This window comes from Lynx rufus, unplaced genomic scaffold, assembly GCF_022079265.1.
Source record: "Lynx rufus isolate CCGP_SWC_20201006 ecotype Redwood Valley unplaced genomic scaffold, mLynRuf1.p SCAF_2, whole genome shotgun sequence".
Lineage (NCBI taxonomy): Eukaryota > Metazoa > Chordata > Mammalia > Carnivora > Felidae > Lynx > Lynx rufus.
The window spans coordinates 89,791,728-89,816,939 of record NW_025814834.1 but is presented as its reverse complement, the minus strand read 5'-3'; the positions used below and the strand labels follow the sequence as shown (position 1 = coordinate 89,816,939).

The 25,212-nt window shown below is 34.5% G+C and overlaps 1 protein-coding gene across 1 annotated transcript in view; it reads right to left on the bottom strand.

Moving 5' to 3' along the window:
• The window catches only part of LRP1B (LDL receptor related protein 1B), a 1,918,909-nt gene that overhangs the window by 643,424 nt on the left and 1,250,273 nt on the right, over positions 1–25,212 (bottom strand). The window contains exons 24-27 of the mRNA XM_047084146.1: positions 12,558–12,755; positions 10,407–10,611; positions 641–805; positions 64–308 (exon numbers count right to left, since the gene is read on the bottom strand). Coding sequence (XP_046940102.1) covers positions 64–308; positions 641–805; positions 10,407–10,611; positions 12,558–12,755 — 813 coding nt within the window. The remainder of the gene's footprint in view (positions 1–63; positions 309–640; positions 806–10,406; positions 10,612–12,557; positions 12,756–25,212) is intronic.

Sequence of the window (25,212 nt, the reverse complement as noted above, 5' to 3'; positions counted from 1 at the left end):
TCAAATCTTATATGATTAAGGTGAAAATACTTTCTGGGTGGTTACTTCACAACCAGCACTTACCGTGGGGCTGTCGGCTGGGGTGGTATATCTGAAGGTCGAATGGCTGGGCACTGGTTTTCTGAATCACACTGACATTCTGCCCTGTCCACTTATTGGCTTTTGACAATGTGTTGGTCCTCCAGTCTGTCCAGTAGACCTCACTCCCATATAGAGACACAGCAAAAGGATGGGAAAGGTATTCATGACCTCGGATGATTTCTATCATGCCTGTTCCATCATAGAGGGCTGAATAAATAGCATCTGACCTACAGAAAGGTAATAAATCAGTATTTTATCAAAACTTATTCAGATAGTCCAGTTATGTTATATTACTGACATAAATGCCAGAGAAAATATTTTATAAAAAATATTTAAAATATTTTATGGGTGTCTGATTTGTAGAAAGAAAAAATAAGCCCATCATAACAAAAACAAACAAACATCACCACCACCATCATATGGAAAACAAATAAATATTACCACCAATTTCAGTGTGTGTATACATAATACATGCATGTTAGGATATCTTTTGAGTTTATAAATACGATCTGTGAAAGGTAACAGAAGATATAGAAGAAAAATATCATTTTTTTTAAACCTGGCATCTGTCCAAACTATCCTTTTTTCAAAGTGGTCCACAGTTAGTCCATTTGGCCAAGCTCCAGTTTTCATGTCTTTGTAGATGGTTTTTCTGCCAGCACCACTCATGGAAGCAGATTCGATGCGAGGAAAATTGGCATCCCAATCTGTCCAGAAAAGAATTCTGAAGAAAAATAAATAATGTTATTGTTTCAGCCATTCATTTCACAAATATTTATTGAGTGCCTAGTATATGCTAGACACCTGTTAGGTAACGGTAAACAGTCTCAAAAGAAACAGATGTGTTATCTACCCACATGGGGCTTAGAGTCCAGTAGAGAAGGCAAGCCAAATAAACACATGAATATATAATTACAGATTCTGAAATATGCTGAGGAAAACTTTTATTATGGAAGAGAATAGCAGGTAAGTGATCTACTTAAAGAAGATGATCAGGAAAAAAATAAAAAAAAAACACTTTGAGAAGGCTGTATTTACACTGACTCTAAAAGATAAAAAGAACAATATAAAGAACATGACAAGCAAAATAAATAAAAGCCTGAACAGGGAAAAGAAAGTGGGTGATCTGAAGAACAGAAATAATATCAAGATAGTGAGTAAGGAGGAAAAAGCAAGAAGGTAGATTTGAAGAGGGCAACTTAAAGGGTCTTTCTGGCTAAGGCAATTATTTGGGATTTTATTTTAAGGGAATAAGAAGCATATTTAAGCAGGGGAGAAACATGGTACCATTTATAAGTGGGTGATAGTGAGGCAAGAGTATGGGCACATCAGGTGGTTATTTTAAAGGACCAGGCAAAGATGATGGTGGTTTGGAGTATGGGAGTGGCAGGAAAGAGAAGTGAATGGATTAATGGTACATTTTGGAGGTAGAACTTCCAGGGCTAGCTGATGACTGAATATAGGGAACGAAGTAGAGAACAGATCATAAGTGACTGTGTTTCTTGTGTCAGCGAAGTCAGAGTAAGGGTAAGGAAGAGGGTGTGCAGGGAATCCATAAAAAAATGGGAAAATGGAAGAGGATCCAATTCTAAGATTTGGGAAATGAGTGTGAATGAATGTGAAGAGCAATCAAAAGTTTACTTTTTTTTATCTTACTAATTTTTTTATCTTATGATTTCACAATATCAATATGGAGGTATTCATGAAACTGTGGTATGCCAGGGTGAAGTTCAGGGAAGAAGGCAGGGCTGAAGTTATGAATTTGGAAGTCATCAGTATGGAGATAACCTTCACATTCATAGCAATGACATAGATCATATGACAGGAAACAGAGGGAAAACAGAGGAAATCATAATTTAACAAACACAAACAAAGCAGTTGTGAAAATACCAGCTTTATATGTTAAAAATTGTTACTTCTTTTAAAACCAAATACTATTTGAGACTCTACAAATTCATGGTGCACTAACAGTTCTTCCCCACAATGGGCATTAAGTACCTTATGTCATGCATTTGATTTCTAAGGCTATTAGGCGATAGACAGCTTACGTTCAGTTGACAGTGGTTTAATTTTTTTTTTAACGTTTATTTATTTTTGAGACAGAGAGAGACAGAGCATGAACGGGGGAGGGTCAGAGAGAGAGGGAGACACAGATTCTGAAACAGGCTCCAGGCTCTGAGCTGTCAGCACAGAGCCCGATGCGGGGCTCAAACTCATGGACCACGAGATCGTGACCTGAGCCGAAGTTGGCCGCTTAACCGACTGAGCCACCCAGGCGCCCCTTTTTATTTTATTTTATTTTAATTTTTTTTAACGTTTATTTATTTTTGAGACAGAGAGAGACAGAGCATGAACGGGGGAGGGTCAGAGAGAGAGGGAGACACAGATTCTGAAACAGGAGTTCAGTTGACAGTGGTTTAAACTGCTAATGCATGTTTCTATAGTATGTATTGTATAGTTACACAATAATACCACAATCATTACAACTGGCTGTAGTTTTTAAGTGCTTACTATATGCTAAATACTACTTTCAGTGCTTTATAGATGATCTCCTTTAATCAATCATGAGGCCATGACTAATGTTATTTATGTTTGAGATGGGAGAATGAGTTAGAGAAGTTTAATTACGTGACCAGGGTTATAGAGCTGGTGAGTGGCAGAGGGAGATGAGAAACTGGACAGTGTAACTTCTGTTCTCATGCTTTTAACATCTAATTCTTTAATGTCACATCACTAAATAAAATAACAAAGGGAAAACATCTGGTACAAGAGTAAGAGCATGGTTGTTAATCAGTAAATGGCAGTTGCCTTCTCTACTTTGGTCATAGAACCCAATGAATAGCATGGCGATTTGGGAAGGCAGAACTCAAAGGACTGGAGAAATAGTGACAACCTAGCAAATTTTCCTCTCATAAGCTCTGACACCATTTAGGTGAAAAATGGTAAAGCTACTGGTAAAAATACCTTTATTCTTCATTATAATTATATATAGTTTTGCTACTTTTTATTCTTCCATATTTTGAATGATCCTTATGTATATTAATTTGGTAGATTACCTCAGAAAATGAAATAATCCTCTGGAAAAAAATTCAAAATCCAATTTACCCTATCTTTTAAGAAAAATATGTTTATATAAGGAAATATGGAGTGATATAAACTATTTGTCATGACTTCAATTTTTGAAACGTATATAGTCTGTTTGGGGACAGAGGAATGTCAAATACAAAAGGAAAAGATGATTCAATACATTATATAATAAATTTAGTAAGTACATATGTTAAAACCTATGGTGAACAGAGAAGGAAGATGTAGATGTTCTTGATAAGAGTAGCAGAATACAACTCTTAAGCACTGGGCATCCACAAAATGTTATTAAATGATTATGTCAATATATTTTTGGTCTGAGACAAACTTGGGATTGAGACTGGTATCTGTCACTTATTCCAGCATCTTTAACCTCAGACTCCATTTTCTCATCTGTAAATAAAAACTGTAACTGTACACAGTGTCAGGAGCATTTGATGAGGAAATGGACGGAAACTGGTCAGCCCACAGAAAAGATTTGTGTTTGCAAAAGCATGCCACACACACGTAGTCGTTGAGATGATTTTTTTAAATGAAAAAAACTCAAAGTATTTCCAAACTGTTAACGAAATGGAGAGAGACAGACACAAAGAAGGACAGAGAACAAGAATTAATACTAATGTCAATGTTTAAATGTCATATCAGCATGAATGTGAAGGTGGATTAGTTTTATAACGTAAGCTTAAGTCAAAGCAATGAGAAAAAGATTCAAAGGAGTAGTAGGTCATAGGATTGGGTTTATCTCAAAGAATGTCTGTCAAAAACTGAGTTTATGTAAAAAAGAAAAAAATTAGTTTCACAGGCAGCTTTAGGAGTTTCATGCCCCTGGGATTATATCCATAAAGACAAAATCCAAATTATTCATTGCTTAATCACCAATATTCAAGTAAATTAAGTAAACTGCTGAGAAAGGATAAAACTAATATATCAGGGACAGTGTACTAATACTTGTTGAAGCTGGGTAATGGAAATGAGGAATTTTATTATATAATTCCTTCTATTTTGTGTATTTGAAAATTTATATTATAAAGTTTAAAAGTGTTAAGAACACAGGGTGCCTGGATGGTTCAGTCGGTTCAGTGTCTGACTCTCGATTTCGGCTCAGGTCATGGTCAGTGAGACTGATCCCCTTGTAGGGCTCTGCACTGACAGCCTGCTTGGGATTCTCTCTCTCTCTCTTTCTCTCCCTCTGTTCCTCCCCAACTTGTTCTCTATCAAAATAAATAAACATTAAAATATTTTTTAAAGTATAAACAACTCAAAATTAAATTCATAAGTGATTTTAAATATCAAAAATACCAGAGGACCTTTATAAAATCTTATAGCTAGAAATATATTTTTTTCTGAAAAGACTAATTTAAAAAAAAAAACTTAAGCTTATGTATTTATTTTTTGAGAAAGACAGAAGGGGCAAATGGGGTAGGAGCAGAGAGAGAGAGGGAAGAGAAAATCCCAAGCAGGTTTGCACTGTTAGCACAGAGCCTGATGAGGGGGTCGAACTCACAAACCATGAGATCATGACCTGAGCCAAAACCAAGAATCAGATGTTTAACGGACTGAGCCAACCAGGTGCCCCTGAAAAGACTAATTTTTAAAGAGTAGATTGTTTTATATGAGGAAAAAGCCCAATTACCTGGAAATATCAATATGTATATACACATACACATATTGCTTATAAATATACAATATGTTGCCATAAAGAGCAAATGGAACAGAGATTGATCAATATAAAGCTGGTAGGCTACTCAGTTAAGTAGCTAAATGTCTTTAAAAGAATGAATGAAATGAATTATGTGTCTCACTACAAATTTAATTTTAGATGCACACATCTTTTCACTGACAGCAGATTGTTATTTGTCAGCTTCCCTTTATACTTAGGACTAAAAAAAGAAGATTTAAAATAGAAACAAGAGCAACATAGCATCAATCAAATTTATGGTGGTATCTTGGCAAACAAGGTAGATAAGAGAGGTTTTCAAGTTTGAAAAAGATTAGGAAAAATAATCACTGAAAACAAACGATGATTTTGAGAATCATAGCTAGTCTGAGTATCTGTGGATAAGTCACCACCAGATCTAGGCAAAACTGTAATTCACAGTCTGGATTGATGACCCAACAACTTCTGAAGCATTGTCTTTTGCCTGAATAACAAACGGAGAATTGAGGTCTCTCTTGTAACTTTCTACCTAGTTCTGTCACATGTAGTTGTGGAAATTCCAACACACATATCAGTAACCCTACAATTCTGCATTCTCTCTACGTGTATATATTTACCAGAAGTAGGCACTGTAAACTCTCAGATATGGTCCACTGGACCAAAAAGGTATGGCTTGAGATAGTTTGAGAAATTCTAAAATAAGCGATTCCTTCATTTCTTCACTAAACATAGCAGCATTAAACTGTTTCTGGTTAGGACTATGGTCCTGATCTTTCATCAATTCAAGTGGGGAAATTTTCAACTCTTTTTATAAAATAACATGTTCTAGAATTAGTTCCCCTAAAAGTGTTTTTAACTTTACCACAAGTCAGTTTACAATCCATTTAAAAGTTGATTTCAAGGATCATTGTTTCATAAAATTCTAGGCACTCTTTTGTATACTTTCCAATATGGTATTTTAAAAGAATCATTTTCCCCTTATTACTTCCTTTTTGTGGTTAAAATGTATTAGCATTTCAATGATTGCATTATTTTTTGAAATATAAAAAGACTGAATATGTCTTCTTACAGGATGTATGGAAATATTCAGCCACAATTGCTTTTTAAAAAAGAGACTACAGTCTACTGATTCTACAGTTCCTGCATTCACGGGTTAGTCTGTATCAGGATTAAATTGGGTCAATGGACCATGAACAACTTGTATCATTACAGGCATGAAAGGGCCATTATCATCTATCAGGTCAAGCTGCAGAAGGTGAAAATAAATGATCTTGGCCAAAAAAGAGGTTACTTATCTATAATCTTTAGGTCTTCTAAAAGCAACAACATCTTTATTAGTTTAATTTAGGAACAGTCCCAGATGAAATTAAAATTTTCTTTAGATGTTTCACTAATCTTCATAATTATTATATCTGCTTTTACAAATTGCAATTGTTATAGCAGCATCCAGTTATTATGACAAATGAAATTTAAATACCAGCAATGGAGCAGGAAGACACCAGGCAGCTGCATCAGTACAAAGGCAATGAAAGTTCAAGAACTGAAGTGAGTGCCCTATAGATTCTGAACTCCCTAGTGCTTCTTACTCCCTAATACTAAGCTTGTTGTTTAGAGGAGATTCATATACTCTTTCAGGTCACCTTAGCAATAAGTGTATTCCTTTAAAATGGAATGAGAGAAAAATGACTCCTCCCTAAGACTCCCATTTACCATCTTGGAATAACTTGTCACTTGGGATATTGGGTCAAAACCCAGAATATTAAAGGAATGTGGCATGATGGCAAATATGTTTTATGGTGTAAAACGAAGGCCTGTGGATTTTATGCCGAGGAAGCAAAATAGTTGATTAAAAACATTTGTTTTTTGGCATCTGTAGGAAAAGGTCACAAAGGACCTTCATAGCAGAAGGAAACTCACATGATGTAAACATGTTTTATTGGGCTGATGTTATAACCTGTTTCTTCTTGTCACTGCTTCGGTTTTACCTCAGCTGGGCTGAGGGAGCAAAGTGGCTGGTTGTTAAGCTTTTTAATTCATTTGTTATTGTAAAAAAAGTTCATAGTAGTATCCATTAGCTGTCTTTTCTTTTTGTATATAATTCACTCTTGAAAGTGTATCCTTGAGTTTTCTAAGTTACATGTCAACAAAAAGCCTATGCATTTGGATGCATTATTTTGTTTAATTTTTGTATATTTTATTTTTGAGAGACAGAGAGAGACAGAGCGGGAGCAGGGGAGGGGCAAGAGAGAGAGTGAGACAGAATCAGAAGTAGGCTCCAGGCTCTGAACTGTCAGCACAGAGCCCGACGCGGGTCTCGAACACACAAACCATGAGATCATGACCTGAGCCGAAGCCAGATGCATAACCAACTGAGCCACCCAAGCACCCCTACATGCATTACTTTATGTAACAAGCATTTATTCAGCACAATTATATATACCAAGAGCAGTGAAGGATTTCATAGAAATGGAAGCAACTTTGCTTGCCATTATTAGAGAGCTTATGATGCAGTAGGAAAGATAATAGTATTTACAGAAACCATGTTTCTAAAAAAAATTATCTAGTAGATTTACCCTAAATAAAATTTTTCAAAAAAGTTTAAGTGCCTTTGGAGCTCCTATCAATTTTGATTCCTAGCTTCTTTATGTATTCATGAATTATTTGAGAATCAGGGAGAAATTTTATGTTTCTATTTGAATAGATAGCACTAAGGCAGGAATCTAAGTTTCACTGAAATTATTTTTCAAAGTTGCTTTCCTTGTGCTTAGTTTTGCAGTTCAGTGTGTGTGTGTGTGTGTGTGTGTGTGTGTCTGTGTGTGTGCGTGTGTGCACGAGCACACATGCTCACATGTATTTTTAGTATGCTCTCAGCCTACCTTATGAAATGTCCAATGTTTAAAAATAACTATAAATTTTTTACCAAACTATGACAAACGTAAAAATATTTTAACTTTGCACTGCATTTTTAAATGTAATTGCTACAGCTGTTTTTAAGGGTATTTATGTGAACCTCATATCTTAAATGTATCAATCCATTAAGATAATTTTTTGCAATAAAAATCCTATCATATCCCGATACTTGTCAACCTTTCAATTACTTCCTAGAGTTGAACGAATTAGTACTTCCATCTGAACTTTAATTATTTGAAAAAACATTCTTAACATTTATTCATTTTTGAGAGACAGAGACAGAACATGAACAGGGGAGGAGCAGAGAGAGAGGGAAACACAGAATCCGAAGCAGACTCCAGGCTCTGAGCTGTCAGCACAGAGCCCGATGCAGGGCTTGAACTCATGAGCTGTGAGATCATGACCTAAGCCAAAGTCAGATGCTCAAAAGCCTGAGCCACCCAGGGGGCCCCATGAATTTTAATTATTTATATCAAAAATTATTTTACAAGCATTGTTTCTTCTCTCATGTTTCAAAAAAAATTAAGCAGCTTTATACTTTCATAGTAGCAATTAGTAACGGAAGGCATCAACTTTCTCAGAAGCATTATCAGGTTTTTCCTATTCAGAGGCTAGCTTTCTGTATTTTCAACTTAGAGGATATATTACTTCTGAAGATCTTTTATCACTGGAATAGTACCTGGATACATTTTCACTTATAGTATTTGTGGGTGGCATGTTGTGTTTCTATTTTTTTTCTCCTCTCAGGTAGGATATTCCCCAAACTGAGATAAATAATTTTATCCTAAGCAATGTCAGTTCAAAAGAAAGTTTCAACTCCCAGATCTACTGCTTTGTTTGGTCAGACTATTTTCAAAACTTTGATACACTTGTTTTATCCTTTTTGTTTTGTTTTTTCTCTGTGTGTGCCATTTGTAATTTGGGAGCACTCACTCATAGTTTTCCTTTCATATTGGAAACTATAGCTAAAACTAGAGCTTTCTCCAAAATATCACTTTCCCATATACAGAAAGTTTTTCCTGTTTACAAGATGCTGGTACAAGTTAGATAGGTCTAATAGGTGAGAATTTCACACCGGTAGTTGTTATATTGAGGATAAAACCCATGTTGATGATGAACTTTTATGGGAAGTAAAAGGTCAGGACCAGCGATTACCTGCAATCTCAGGAATAGTCTGTTTTGAAAAGGAATTTCTCATTAAGCATAACATATCTCTTCCTGGTAAACTGTTATTACAAGAAGCAAATGAATGAAATAGGCAAAGTGTAAACTGTAAACAATGAGAGAGCCCATCTCTAAGCTAAAAGATATACCTACTGCTTTGCTCCTTGCCAGATCTCGGTGTTCTTTCAAAAGAAGCAAGAAATCTAGGATTGTATACAAAATGTCTCAATGTTTTAAATTGGGGCAAGTAATTAAAATAAATTTAAAACACTGTAGAAGGTAAAGAAAACACATCAATAAAGGTTGCCAGTTTGGAACGCTGCTCTAGGGAAGGTGCTTTGCCCCTTTAATTTCTGTGTGTGAATTGAGGAAAAGGAGAACAGACTTCCTAATCTACTGATTTCTGACTCCTGGGCAGAAACCAGAGAACACGCCAGAAAGTGTGGCCAGGAAGCTGACTTTAACACAGGCTCCCTTTTCTCTCCTCTACATTTCATCAAACTCCCTCCTGGCTGACTCCCCTTCTTCACTGGCGCTGCTTGGACTTTGTATTATTTAAAGATACAGAGACAAAAATAAAAATTTCAATCTATTAACCTTTAGCCTTGAAGATAATTTTGGATTTACAAAATAATTACCAAGGTAATAAATAATTGAATAGATAACAAATAGTAATAACAAATAAATAAAAATAAATAAATCATAAATAAATAGTATTCTTACCTATACCAGTTACATACTATCTTACACATATTTATCATCTCCTCAAAAACAACCAAATGATAAAGATAATATCCCTGACTTACAAAAGAAAAAAAAACTAAAATTTAAGGGAAGTTAATAGAGTAGGTTCCCCAGATAATAAGTGACTGAGTAGCAACTGGAATCCTCGTTTTCTGGCTCCAAATCCATTGTCTCTCTTCTGCTCTTTCACAGAGGCACACACAGGGGAACACTAGAGACAATAACCTGAGTTACTCAACATTTTACCTTGTTTTTGAGAATCATGTGCCTTGTCTTTCAAACACACCAATAGTCAGTGTCTCATTACTAGACTCCTTCAAGTCTATGCGAATTTTCTTTTAAAGTGACTCCAAGTACTTACAAAATACTTAAGAGGTGATGTGATAAACATCTGTGACTGTTTGAACCAGAGACTGGCCCTGTGGTCTGCAACCATTAGAAACAATTATGGCACCTCTTTGGCAGGGCAAAGAGAAATTCATTAAATTACTGCTTCAAAAATGAGTTGCAACACTTTCCAATAGGGCCTAACGCTCATATTTAGAAAAAAGATATTTCTATCCTCTAAAAGTACCTATGTAAACAATCTTATAGCCACACTTGTGCTAATAAACTTAAACTCGTATATATACAATTATATACATATACATATATGTACATGCACAAAATAAGCAATCTAATAATTTATGCGATAATTGAATTCAATATTAATTTAAAAGATTATTTTTTATGTCAAAGTCAATCTGTGAAAGGCAAACTTCTTTACCCATATCTTGGGTCCAAAGCAATGGCTCTGGGATGTTCCATGGCTCCGGCTATTAGTGTAGTGCGTAGGGAACCATCTAGCTTGGCCACTTCGATTTGGTCCAGATTGCTGTCTATCCAGTATATGTTGCCCGCTATCCAGTCGACTGTCAGCCCTTCTGGGGTAGCCAAGCCATGCTCCACCACTACTTCCACTGCGCTGACCCCTACAAAAAAAAAAAAAAAAAAAAAAAAAAAGGAAATTAACTCTTGTACCCATTCAAGGAACATGTTAAGGACAAAGGAAAAGACCAGTGTATGAGCAGCACAGAGTTTTAAAGTATTTTATTGAGTTTGAAAGATATAGTGCAAATGTGTTATAAGGCACAAAGGAAACTAAGAAGCCTCCAAATTTAGAATTACTGAACTTTCCTACCAGAAAATTTTAATTTCTTAAGTCTTTTCAGTGGCAGTGAAAAAGAATTTTTAAAAAACTCTGAGGTGAACAACAATGTTTAGGGTTCAAAAAGTTATTTCTTGTTTCTGATTTTTGAAATAGAACACGGGTTTGGGGAATAATGATGCTCTAGTTAATATCATTACAATTTAGTTTCAGCATGGATCTTTAGGCGTAGAATAAAGAGGATCGAGTCTACCTAGGGCAATATGCAGTATAGCTTGTCAGCACCCACCTTCTTCTGAAGCATGATAGATAAGAGCTTTTACTGCACTTACCCTTAACAAAGATAAGTCCCAAATCATACTCCCCACTCCTCCCTGGCCCAAAAGACTTACAAGACATAGCATGTTTACAAATAACAGAAGAAGACATTAGTGAGGTCTAAATACAAATAAGCAATTTGATAATGCCCACCAATATCCTTACTTACTCACTTCTAAATTTCTTTTGTAATTAAAGTAATTATTTAAAAAAAAAACACTTTTTCGGGGCGCCTGGGTGGCGCAGTCGGTTAAGCGTCCGACTTCAGCCAGGTCACGATCTCGCGGTCCGTGAGTTCGAGCCCCGCATCAGGCTCTGGGCTGATGGCTCAGAGCCTGGAGCCTGTTTCCAATTCTGTGTCTCCCTCTCTCTCTGACCCTCCCCCGTTCATGCTCTGTCTCTCTCTGTCCCAAAAATAAATAAACGTTGAAAAAAAAATTTAAAAAAAAACACTTTTTCTAATAGGACAACTCTTCATAGTTTATGACATTGCTGGTGTTTTTGTTATATATTTTAATTTTTTTTAACAGTTAACAATCTAAGCCCAAAGATCTAAATCCATCACTTGAAATCAGTCTCTTGAAATATGTGACAGGACATAAATTCACATATGATAATTATATTGTGTTATTAGCATTTTTCCAAAATTGTAAAGGTGATTTAAGGAGAAATTTATATTTTGATAGAAACACCTGGGGTTTGGAATGCTACACAGATCCAACATTTTCAAAAAGATTATTACATATATTTATCTTATAGCCTCGCTACTTAAGCCTACATTAGCCAAAATAGATAAGTCAAATTATGACAAAAACATTTAGTTCTTGGGGCGCCTGGGTGGCGCAGTCGGTTGGGCGTCCGACTTCAGCCAGGTCACGATCTCGCGGTCCGTGAGTTCGAGCCCCGCGTCGGGCTCTGGCCTGATGGCTCGGAGCCTGGAGCCTGTTTCCGATTCTGTGTCTCCCTCTCTCTCTGCCCCTCCCCCGTTCATGCTCTGTCTCTCTCTGTCCCAAAAATAAATAAACGTTCAAAAACAAAAAAACATTTAGTTCATATTAGCGGTCTTTGTACCAATTTAGTGCTTGTTTAAATCTTGCTGACAGTAAAATAAAATAAAATATTTAAATAAATAAAATAAAATAAAACTTTTTAAAAAATAAAACAAAACATTTCAACTCTCAAAATGTATCTACTAGTGTGTGGAAGGCAGTAGTTATTTCTTATAAGCAAATTTTTTCACCAATGCCCATGGAAAAGCTCATAATTTGAAAATGGTATGCATAGCACAGGCTTTTGCCATTTATTCCCCTCCCTCAACATATTTTCACACATGTACTTGACATCTATAGTTTTACATACATGAGGCAGGAGATAGAGAACCAACGTGCAAAGATTAATCAAAATCCCTTCAGATTACAGAATATTGTTTTGGAATTCTCACTAAAAAATTACCTCCACTTTCAGAAAGTTTGCCCCGATATATTCTGTCTTCTACAACATCTGTCCAATACAGTAAACTTTGATTGAAGTGAAAATCAAGCGCTATTGTGTTTCTCAACCCAGGAACAAGTAGACTGTAGTCTCTTTTATGCAGATCAATTCTTCTGATCTCATGGCGAATAGAAAAGATGATGAATGCTTCAAAAGGATCTGAAAATAAATTTATTTTTAATAGACTTATAAAAATATTTATATGCTTTCATAAGTAGAATAAAATACCTGAGATCAAATCCAATTATTTAAAACCATAATTTATTATATAATTCTCTGTTATTAAAGGAGTAATTTCTTTTAATCCAACATTTAAAAGAAACTTGAAAAATTTAGGTTTACACGTATTCAATAAAATAAAGTATAAATACGTTTTTATTCCTTAGATTTCCATACACCTGATTCTGATTAATGAATATAAGAATTATTGTAATTTCAAGACAAAAATAAGGGTTTTCCATTTTAGTGGAGCTTCAGGTGACAGTCCAAACCTCAGAAACATCAACATAGGAAGTGCTAAGAGTTGGCAAAACTAGTTCTGCTACTCTTAGCCCATCACATGCCTACAGATCCACAAAGGAAATATATCCAATAAAAGAGGATTCTGTAAGAGTTACATGCTTATGTATAGTTAGGGAGTATTCTCCATAAGAGGAGAGATGATGGCTTCCTCCACAGTCTGAAATGTACTAAAATTATGCTATCCTTTTGGAAATGTATCAAGTCCTATATAATTACTACTGGGCATACTAATATGAGTTAGACATGAATTTTGCTTTATAAATACATATTTTGAGTGAGGGACCCAGGCTTACAAAGATTTGCCCCCATTTCCATTTAATACAATTCCTTTGGGCTTTCCTTTAGGGCAATATGTTTTCCTAATTTAAGTCTAGGCACATCCTCTGAATGTAAGCTACTGTAATCATCTGGCTTAAGAGGCGGATGTGAAATCTAAATTAGGCTAATGAGTCTATAAACTTCTAGAAAAGATTTCAAGCTGAGGGTGAAGAGTGTCTTTTCTTTCAAGGTCACAGATCGCTAACTCTAGTATTGCCAGTGTCTATACCCTTGTAGTTTGTGTAAGTGTACTTGTGATATTGTTTTAAAACAGAAAAGAGCCACAAAGAACGAAGCAACAATGACCTGTGGTGATACTGTGTCCTAAGGATGTTCAAGTCCACAGTTGGAATTCTCCCTAAGACAAGTTCCTCCCTTCATACTCCCTATATATTTCCCATGCTTTGGATATATAATCCAATGCCGGTAACTATTCACTCAGTTTGGGCTGGGTTTTTGTCCACTGCAACCAGGTTTACTGTTCTTATTAATTTTCATTCCTCAGAGAGGTGTATCCTGATCAATTTCCTAGTAAAGACCATTAGAAAAATTATATTTATTTATTTTTAGAGAGAGAGAAAAGGAGAGAGCGCGTGCGCGCGCACACACACACACACACACACACACACACACACACGAATGAGCAGGGGAAGGGCAGAGAGAGGGAGAGAGAGAATTCCCAGCAAGTGCTGTGAGCACAGAGACCAATGTGGGGCTCAAAGTCAGGAACCACGAGATCATGACTTGAGCTGAAAACCAAGAGTCAGAAGCTTAACTGACTGTCCCATCCAGGTGCCCAATAAAGGCCATTTTTTTATTATTTTATATCTCCATAGCCTATTAATTCTCTTTGAAGTATATTTAAAATCACTATTTATTTGTTTTTCATCTACCTTCTTCACTGGTTTAAATGCTTTATTGAAACAAGGATCTTGTTTGCCTTGTTCATTATGATGTCCCTAATACCTAGCACCAGGGAAGACATGATACATACCAGGTCTTAGATTTAGAACAGAGCTAACCGAGGCTGGCTGTCATGTCCTTGGTTTAGGGAATTCACTGGCCAATTTTTTCCACTGGACATCAATCTATTTTTTTAGTAAGCTCTACCTAGAACATTAAATGAATGTGTTTTGAATGAATACAAGTGGAACAGACTCCATCTTAAGAAACTGGCTGATGGCTAGCATGGGAGAGAGCCCTGCCATGATCCACAGAGCCACCTACTTTAACCTGCAGCTGACTGCATAGTATAAGCAAGCCCGTTCAAGACCACAAAAACCAGTCAGTAGCCTGAGAACTTGTGAGCAGTAATTACGTATATTGTTGTGATCTTATAGGTATCATGGTTATTTATTGCACAGTATTATGGTGTTTCTTGCAAAACATTACTGTGATAGTAGCCAACTGATAAAAATATCAAACATATATTAAATAACTAGTGCCAAAGAGCTCCCGATAGAACAAATGCTCACAAAATTTTAAATCCAGAATTTAGAATTTTCTAAATAAATAAAATGGTTCTTTTGGATGTACAGTTATTTGAAAGGGAGAATACCTAATTTTGGATCAGGATCCCTTGTATGAATCTGCTCTGGCTATGAAATAACTGCTCGCCTTAAAAAAGTCTTTATTTTTTTTCAGAAATTGTCTTTACCTGCAGAATGGAGTTAATGACAACCTCCTTCCAATTTAACTTACACTGTTATCAGAATCCAATTAAATAATGTATATGAATTTTTTTAAAAAGCTCATAATCATCACAGTGAATGCAAATGTGGAGGTAAGTGTGAAGTAGCTGAAAAAAAATAGATTTGGAGTCAAAAAATAAGGGTTGAAAACAGAGCTGTTTACTGACTCACTGTGTAAGTTTGAGAAGTTTACTTAAACACTCTGATCCTCAATACTTTTTAATTTATAAAATATATACCATACTGACTTATCAGGATAATTGATCATTAAAAGTGCAGATGCTCAATATCTTAATAAATCTTTATTGTAATATTATATTTCAAAGATTACTCAAAGGAATAAGCAAAAGAAATATTGTGTAAGACAAAAGGTTGGAATGATAATATGCAAAAACAGTTGGATATTTCTTAGCATGTGCTGAAGCTAGTGATATTTCAGCTCTGAAGAGCTTCCCCATCCTTTGGCTTATAGTTTGCCTTTAGTCAAGTAGTAAATTAGAGGCGCAGCAGCCACTTGCTAGAGACATTTATATTTAATAGCTTTTAAAGGACATGGAGTTTCAAAATTGCAAAGCAATGATGTGCTGCCTCTTCCTTAGAAAATCACACTAGAAAAATCAAAAAAAAAAAAAGAAAAAGAAAAAGAAATGCAAGTTCCACCTTCACTAACACTGGAAGGCATGTTACCAAAACACCACAACATTAGAAGAATGCTGAATACATTCAAAGTATGGACAGTTTCTGAGAGATGATGCCTATAGCTGTGTGTGTGTGTGTGTGTGTGTGTGTGTGCATGTGTGTGTATATATATATACACATACATGTATAATGTGTGTGTATATATGTGTGTATATATATATATACGTATATATATATGTGTGTGTGTGTGTATATATATATATACATATATACATACATATATATATAATGCTGGCAGAGCACAATTTTCAAAGGAGGTAGCGTAACTAAAGGGCAGATCCCATAATCACTTTTTGGGAAAAAAAGGATGAGAATAACACTCTGGCCTCAGAAACTTTTCTGAACCCATTGACACCATAAAGATTCATGAAGAAGGTCTGAATGGAGAATCAAACAGGCATGCAATACATGAAGTGAAAGGAGCCAGGTTCAAAAGTCTATAGACAATATCATTCCATTTCAATGACATTTTGGAAAAGGTGAAACAATAGAGATAGAACAGCGGATGCCAGAGGCAAAGGGTGGGGAAGAACTGATTACATATTTTTAGACAAAAATCGCTAACCTTCCTACAGCTACTGAGAAGACAAAATAGGAAAAAAAAAAAAAGAACAAATGCACACTGGCAGTAATAATGAAAAAAGATAAGGAGGAGTGCCTGGGTGGCTCATTTGGTTGAGTGTCTCACTTCAGCTCAGGTCATGATCTTGAGATTCATGGGTTTGAGCCCCGTGTGAGGCTCTGTGCTGACAGCTCAGAGCCTGGAGCCTGATTCAGATTCTGTATCTCTCTCTCTCTCTCTCTCTGTACCTCCCCCACTCATGCTCTGTTTCTCTCTCAAAAAAATGAATAAACAGAAAAAAAATATTTAAAAAGATAAGGAATCTAGGAATGGAATTATTAAGAAATATATAAATATTATATGAAGAAATTTTAAAACACTAATGAAAGAAATAAAAACTTCAAAAAATGGAAAGGCATACAGTATTATTAGATAGAAACAAAAGGAAACAAACAAAAAAAAATGTCCCAAAGATCTTGCTTCTGCCTGAATTAATTTATAAATTTCCTGTGATGAAAAAAAAATGAAAATACTTTTCTGTAAAAATAATACTAGATACTTCTAAAGTTTACATTAAAAAAGTGTGATACACCAGGACAACTCTAGGGTAAATATATAATAATGATTAACTTCAACAAATATTAAGATATATTATTATATCAATAAAAAATATTTTGGTACTGACCCATATCTAACTTTAGAGCTGAGAAATATGGTAGTTTTAGGGTACCTGGAGAAGAAATGAAGTTGGAAGATTTTGATTTAATACAAAAATATCTAGATAGCTTAATAATTTTGATATAATAAATGGCACTATGAAAGCCTTGGAAGTAAACATAGAATAATTATTTTTAGAACTCTCGAATGAAAATGGCCTTTGTGCATTTGGCAAAAATCATAGAAGAAATAAAGAAAAGAATGGTGTTTATTAAAATTTTTTTAATGTTTTTATTTATTTTTGAGACAGAGAGAGACAGAGCATGGACGGGGGGAGGGCCAGAGAGAGAGGGAGACACAGAATCTGAAGCAGGCTCCAGGTTCTGAGCCATCAGCCCAGAGCCCGACACGGGGCTCGAACTCACGGACCGTGAGATTGTGACCTGAGCCGAAGTCGGCCGCTTAACCGACTGAGCCACCCAGGCGCCCCAAGAATGGTGTTTAATATACATTAAAAATTGTAGGAGAAAAATAATGTAAAAAAGTCAAAAGACAAATGACAAACCTCACTGAACATATGCAATATAAAAAATGACTAAATTCTTTAAGACATATGAGCTCCCATTTATTGATTATAAAATACTCAAATAAATAAGAGACAAAATGTATTAAACAGATAATTCAGAGAAAGGAAAATCTGAACAACTTTTAAATTTTAAACTAATTTCTCTCATAAAATGATAAATGAATTTTAAATCATTAAAATGTTGGTGAAGACCCTATATTGATTAAAATGTAGGCAAAAGACATTCTGATGTATTGACAATGGAAGTATAACTTGTTATAACCATATAGAGAGCCACTAGGCAACAGCCAGCACAAGAGATACATCTATATGCATGTACATACACACACACACACACACACACACACACACACACACCTTGACCAACTAAGTCTGTTTGTAAGGAATTACTCTAAAGATATAGTTTTGCCTATTTAAAAATGGCAGATGGCTAAGGAAATGCTCTCCAATATTATTTGTAGTAGCAAAATACTAGAAACAACAGAAATGTTTACCAATAGATAGCTGCAAAAATAACTTATGGTACAGTCATATACTATAAGATAATGGGGCCACATAAATTAATGTGATTGATATAGATGTACAGCTACTGAATAATTCCAAATATTTTGTAATTTGAAACAGGAAGATATAAACAATGCAAAATCGATGCTACCATTTAAATTAAAAAAAATATTTTTCTAGACCTACATGAAGGTGAAGCATAGAATATATCTTGTTGTCTTAATGAGGGAATGCTGTTACCTCTGCCATGGAAATTGGAGACTGGGGTTCAGAAGTGGGGAGAAAACTATCACTTCATTTTGTTTTGATATAAATTTTTAGCACATAGATTTTCTACTAAGATTTTTAATAATAAAAATTCAAACTAGTAATAGATGGAATTAATACTTCCTACTTTTTAGAAACACTCACAAATAAATAAAAATTGTTTGGCCATGACATGTACATTAAGCAAAGAATTTCAGTAGACAAATACTAGGTACTGTGTTTCTTCCCTTCAAAAGAACTGGTATTTCCACTATGGCCATATTTAAGAGATCATTAACTGCTCTTATTTTCATGCTCTATTTGAGAAAATACATTCTCCTGAACCCAAAATTACTGACTTATTTGTTACAACTGAATTTATAAAGGAATTCTACAACAGAAGACCTGGATTCTCCACTTGCCTCTGCTACAAATAAAGAAAAGCACTAAAGCCCACAAGCAGGGGAGAGGCAGAGAGAGAGAGAGGGAGAAAGAGAATCCCAAGCAGGCTCTGCACATCAGCACAGAGCCTGACATGGGGCTTCAACTCACAAACCATGAGATCATGACCTGAGCCAAAACAAGAATCAGATGCTTAACCAACTGAGCCACCCAGGCGACCCTTGTTGTCTTGATTTTTAAAATAAAAGAGTACTTTTGGTGATACACGATCTAAAGTTTCATTTGTAAAGAGTCTTGAATTATTAATTTCATTATTAATGAAGCAATATTAATATTAACCAAAATACACTTTAAGGAATAATATAGGCTAAAATACATATAAAACAAAATCAAATAGAGAAATTGATAAATCCATAATCATATTGTGATATATTTAACCACAATTCCTACACAAAAACCGATATGAAAAATAATAACACAGATGATTTAAACAACAAAATAAACAAAAAGCTCACTCTACCAGAAATGTATAGAAAGCTGTACATCAAAACAGAAGACATATTATCTTTAAGCATACATGGAATGCAACAAAACGGTCATATACTAGTCTCTAAAGTAAGTCTCAAGAAATAGCAAACAATCAACCTAATAACGGACACCCACTCTGAGCACAATGGAATTAAGTTAAAAATCAATTATAAAGACTGCTAAGCTCTTCATATGTTTTAACACTAAAAAAATTACTGAACAATTTCTTGCCCAATAAGACCTCAATAAAGAATTCTGAAATACAGATATGATGGGAACAAATGAATAGATTAAAAAACATGAACAATTTAAATTAATGAAATAGAGAATCAGTTCCTGAATGGTAATGTAAGGATCCCCAAATCCTCTCCTTCATAAAAACAGTGAAAACACTGGAAAAATGGTTAAAATCATCTTTTTTCTGAACTCTAGAAATTAACCAAAATCTAATAACAATCCAATGGGTGTTTATTTAAGAAAAACTGCTGGGCCACCTGGGTGGCTCAGTTGGTTAAGCATCTGACTTTGCTCAGGTCATGATTTCACTGTTCATGAGTTCGAGCCTCATGTTGGGCTCTGTGCTGACAGCTTAGAGCCTGGAGACTGCTTCAGATTCTGTGTCTCCCTTTCTCTCTGCCCCCCACCCGCTCATGATCTTTCTCTCTCAAAATAAACATTAAAACAATTTTTTTAAAAAGAAAAACTGCTGAATATCAGTACAAATTGCAAATTATGTGGTGTTTCAAAATGTACCAATCCCATCCCCCTTTCCTTAGTTTCATAGTAGATTTAAAAACAAACAGTCCAGAAGTTCCCAGAGGGGAAAGATGGGTTTGAAGCTCCCCCAAAATCCCAATCTCCAGAGAACTGTTCAATGGAAGAATGGACCTTTCAACAAGATGTGCTGGGGGAGCTGGATTTCCACATTCCAAAGAATGAAGTTGGAACCTCACACCATTTAGAAAAATTAAAATGGATTATAGACCTAAATATAAGATCTAAAATGATACAACTAATAGAGGGATACTTAGTGACCTTAGATTAGGCAAAGACTCTGAATAGGCATTTCACTCAAAAGCCTATAAAAATGATCAAAAGGCACATGAAAAGATGCTCAACACCATTAGTCATCAGGGAAACACAAAACAAGCACAGCAAAATACCCCTTCACACCCCCTAGGATGACTATAATAACAAAGATGGACAATATTGACTGATGGCAAGATTGTGTAGAAATTGGAGCCCTCATGCACTCCTGGCAGTTCTAAAATGAGGCAGTCACTTTGGAAAACACTTTGGCAGTTGCTCAAAATGTTAAACAATGACCTACCATATGACCCAACAATTCCACTCTTAGTTCTATACACAGGAGAAATGAAAATGCATGTCTGCACAAAAACTATGAATATTCATAGTATTCATATAATCAAAGAATAAAAACAATTCAAATGCTCATATCCTGATAAATGGAAAAACAAAATGGTATATTAATACCATAAATATATTATTCAGCAACAAAAGTAAATGTAATGTATGGTAAAACATGAATGAACCCTGAAAACATTATGCCACATGAAAGAAGCCAGGCACAAAAGACCACATGGTGTATTATTCCACTGGTATGAAATGTCCAGACTAGGCAAATCTATAGAGACAGAAAACAGATTTTGAGGTTGCCAGGGGTGAAGTAGGGTTTGAGTGAGAGTGATTTTAAATACATATGGGGTTTGTTTAAAGGAGGGATTAAAATATTTAGAATATTTTATTCTAAATTCCATAGTGGTAATGGTTACACTACTGTGTGAATATACTACCAACCACAGAATTGTGCACTTTAAAAGAATGAATTTTATGGTATATAAATTATATTTTAATCCATCTGTTATAAATAAAAAGAAATATATTACATGTTGTTTAAGAACACAAACTATGACAGAGCAGGTACCCCATTTCACATAAGTAGTGTTCTCAGGGGATGAAAGAATGGATGAACAGAGGGCTTCAGAGTGATCTAATGTTTCATCAACTTTACAAAATGATTTATATCATAAACAACCTGAAAAAAACTGAAAACATTTCAGTATCCTAAAATATTAGCTGTGAATATGTTATTCTCAATATGTTTGAAAGATTTCATAAAATGAAAGGTGATTGAAAATATACATTTTTTTTGAATTTTTAAAAACATTTTATTTTTAAGTAATTTCTATACCCAGAATGGAGCTTGAACTCACAACCCTGAGATCAACATCTGCAGGCTCCACTAACTGAGCCAACCATGTGCTCCCAAAACATTTCTTGTTTACTCTGAACAGTGACTGTTACCTTGACTACTTGGTTAAAAATTCCCAAAGGCTTTTCAAATTATTGTATTTAATATAGTCATTTTCTGTTGAGAATACAGTTGATGAATATTTACAGTTGATTACACTTGACTATAATAAAGCAGTTTTCCAATAAAAAATCAAAGTGTAAATATTCAAATTATTTCTATTTGAACTCTGGATCTTGATAACTTCTCCAAGTGCCTCTACTTTTCAGATTTCACTTAGTTTATTAAATTATTATTTCCTTTTTGAGAAAATAAAAAAAAAACTGTAGTGAATAATCCAATATGGAATTTCATAAACTAGCAGGAAATCATGAAGAAGAATTTGTCATCCTGAAAGGTCACAGATGATAATGAGCAGAGTATATGAAAGAGATGGTAAAATGAAGCGATACATGTGAAAGTACTTTATACATTCTTGGTCACTATTTATTTACTACCATTACTAATGATGAAAACGATAATATGGTGCTTGGAATGGAAACCCACATTGGAGGATAATGAAAGATTAGGTTGGAGATAGGAAATAAATGAAAATGAAGAAGGCTCTAAATAGGAGACTGAAGAATTGAACCTTCTTTCTGTAAATAATTGAGAGTTACTTAAAATCATGAATAGAGACTGATACGTAAAAGTGTCATTGTACTAAAATAAAGAAGTGGATCACCAAATTATAAACCAGCTTCATTCCCTTGATCTCTTCACCTTTATTTACCATTATTCCCCAAGGTAGCCATCTGCTTATCATTACTTCATTCTTCTTTCTTTCACTTCTTATTCTTCACTATACTTCTGACCTCTTTCCATTAATTTTCATCTTCCAGATTTGGATTTCCCTCTCTCTTTTCAAGAAAAATACCTCATCCCTTCAAGTTTCAATCTTCTTCTTACTAACTAAAGAAACAGAAGATGACAACAAAGAGGCCAGAGAGAGGACTGCCATCATCATTACAATATCTTTAACTCCTGGCTGGGATGGTGGTACAAATGCTACCAATCGGAGAAGGAGGACTGTGTCCGGAAGATATTGTGTAGAAAAAATTAGGACATGGGGAAAGGGGCCAGCAAAGAACTGGGAAGTCAAAGGTAAGTTCAGGTTGTGAGCCCTGAACCAGAAGAAAACTGGAACCACTGACAGGACAAAGGATAAATGAAAGACAAGGGAAAGAGTGCATTTCAGCCAACTCATTTTAAGGTGACTTGGTGATATCTGATGAAACAGAACAGGACAGTAGGAAAGACAGTAGCTGGAAATATAAATGCCACAGTTATCAGATCTGAGGTGGTAAAGGAAGATCTCCAAGAGATCATTTAGGGGTAGATAAGAATTAAGGTTTCAGTAGTGGGCACAGTGCACCAACAGGAGATCACCACATTTATGCAGCTTTGTGTTTGTAAAACTGTGGATTACATCCATAATCTCCTTCCATAAAAAAGGATGTAAATTGAATTGAAAAATAATTTTTTTTTCTAAAGAATACACAATATTCTATTCTGGAATCTGATATAATTTCCACAAAATATTTTGTGGTTTGGTTAACAAAAATTTGATAAGAAAACACATATTTATTTAAAAAAATCTCTCTTGTTCTTAGAAATTTAAGGAAAATATATAGCACATATAAAATTTATCCTATTCTGAAGAGCTAGTAATTTGTTGGATGAGAGAAGATAAGCATACAAAAAAAATTCATTACACCCAAGGCAATATAGACTGGGAAAAGTATTTTTTGCTTCTTATTTTTGCTCACTTCTCCATTGGTGAAGTGTCCCTGACACCTGATTTCCGCTCAGGTCATGATCTCGTGGTTTCTGAGTCCAAGCCCCACACTGGGCTCACACTAACAGTGTGGATCCTGGGATACTCTCTCTCTCCCTCTTTCCCTCCCTCTCTCTCTCTCTCTTTGTCTGTCTCTCGCCCTCCCTCCCTCCCCTGCTTGCACACTATTTCTTTCTCTTTCTCTTTCTTTCTCTCTCTCTCTCTCAAAAGAAATCAATAAACTTAAATGAAATAAAAATAAAAAAAAAACATCTTGAAGCTGTTGTTTTCTTTCTTAGTGGAGGTTACCATCTTTTGCCTGAAAAACCTTTTAACGGATTTCTGCATTAAATATATTTTTTTTAAATCTAAGAATAGAAATATAAGAGAATAAGAACCAAGAAAAAATTTGGTGGGAAAATCTAACCTAATTCAGGCTAAGAGAAAATAAGAAGGAATGCTTTAATATTCTTTCCAATGTAACTAGAAGTATGCTGTAAATTTGCAAGTTGTCTACCTAACAGAAAAGAAACTAGAAATTAAAAAAAAAAAAAAGAACGAAATCAGCAGCAATATTCTGGTTGTTCCTAGTATAAAGAAACCAATACTTCATGAGAAAGGTGATTAATACATCACATATTAAAAAGGAATTGGTAAAATAAAGTACTGAAATGCCCAAGAAAAATTAGATTTGCAGATATATTAAATAAAAACTCAGGATCATAAAAACAGTATTTATGGAAATCTTTATATTTAACTAACAAGATGTTAGGAATGAACTTCAAGAAAACAGAATCAGTTCAGCAATTCAGCAAAAGACATATTGTAAAGAATTTAGGAAGAAAGGAGTTGAGATATATAAGAAAGTATGAAAAAAAAACTACAGAAGATTCAAGAGAAAAAATGTTGGGGAGTCATGGCTCTAATTTGAAGCATAAAGAATACTATTATTCTTTACTTTTAAAATGTCAAGAAGAATAATCACAGGTATTGTCTTCAATAGAAAGGACACATTTTAAAAGCAGGGACTCAACTCAAAAATGATGGGAAAAAGTAACAAAAGAAGAGCAAGGAAAAAGAAATTTTATTTTCAAAGTCCAATGGTTAATGGTTAATTCATTTTTATTGAACTCTGAATGTACTGAAAGTTTTTAAAAAAAGAAAGGAAGTGAATAAAATACAGAAAAAATCCTTTTTTATATAAGAAAATCGGTTTAAATAAAAAATAATCTTCAATAGCTAACAAAACCTGTATTGTCTGTAATAATATAAATGCTGACAATGCTATTTGATATACTATATGTTTCAGGAAGTTATAAATTATGATCAGGTTAAATTCTCCATGTAACAAAGCTCCATATTATCTATAAAAAGTAAAATACACCTTTGCTTCTCACTTAAATTATAATAAACAAAGCAGGTGTGAAATACAGCAATCTTAGCAGTGAGAACTGACATAGTGCTGTTAGAGTCTCTTTCTGATCTGAGAACAGAAGGAGCCAATTACATTAGGAGAATTACTTTGTACCTGGTCACTTATTTTCAAATGTTGAATTATTTTAATATTGAACGTGAGTTTTTATTGATTTCATAGAACACAAAAGCAGTAAAATAAGTCAATAATTTTGTCATCTGTATCCAAAAACCAGTTATGGGGCAATTCTCATGTAAAATAGGATTATAAATATATCTGAGGTAAAATTTGGTCTACTATTTCCCCAATCAAAACATGTTCATAAATAAAATGACTATTATCATTACAACAAATTGTTATTATTTTTGAAGCCTCTCATGCCAATTACTTTGTACAAGA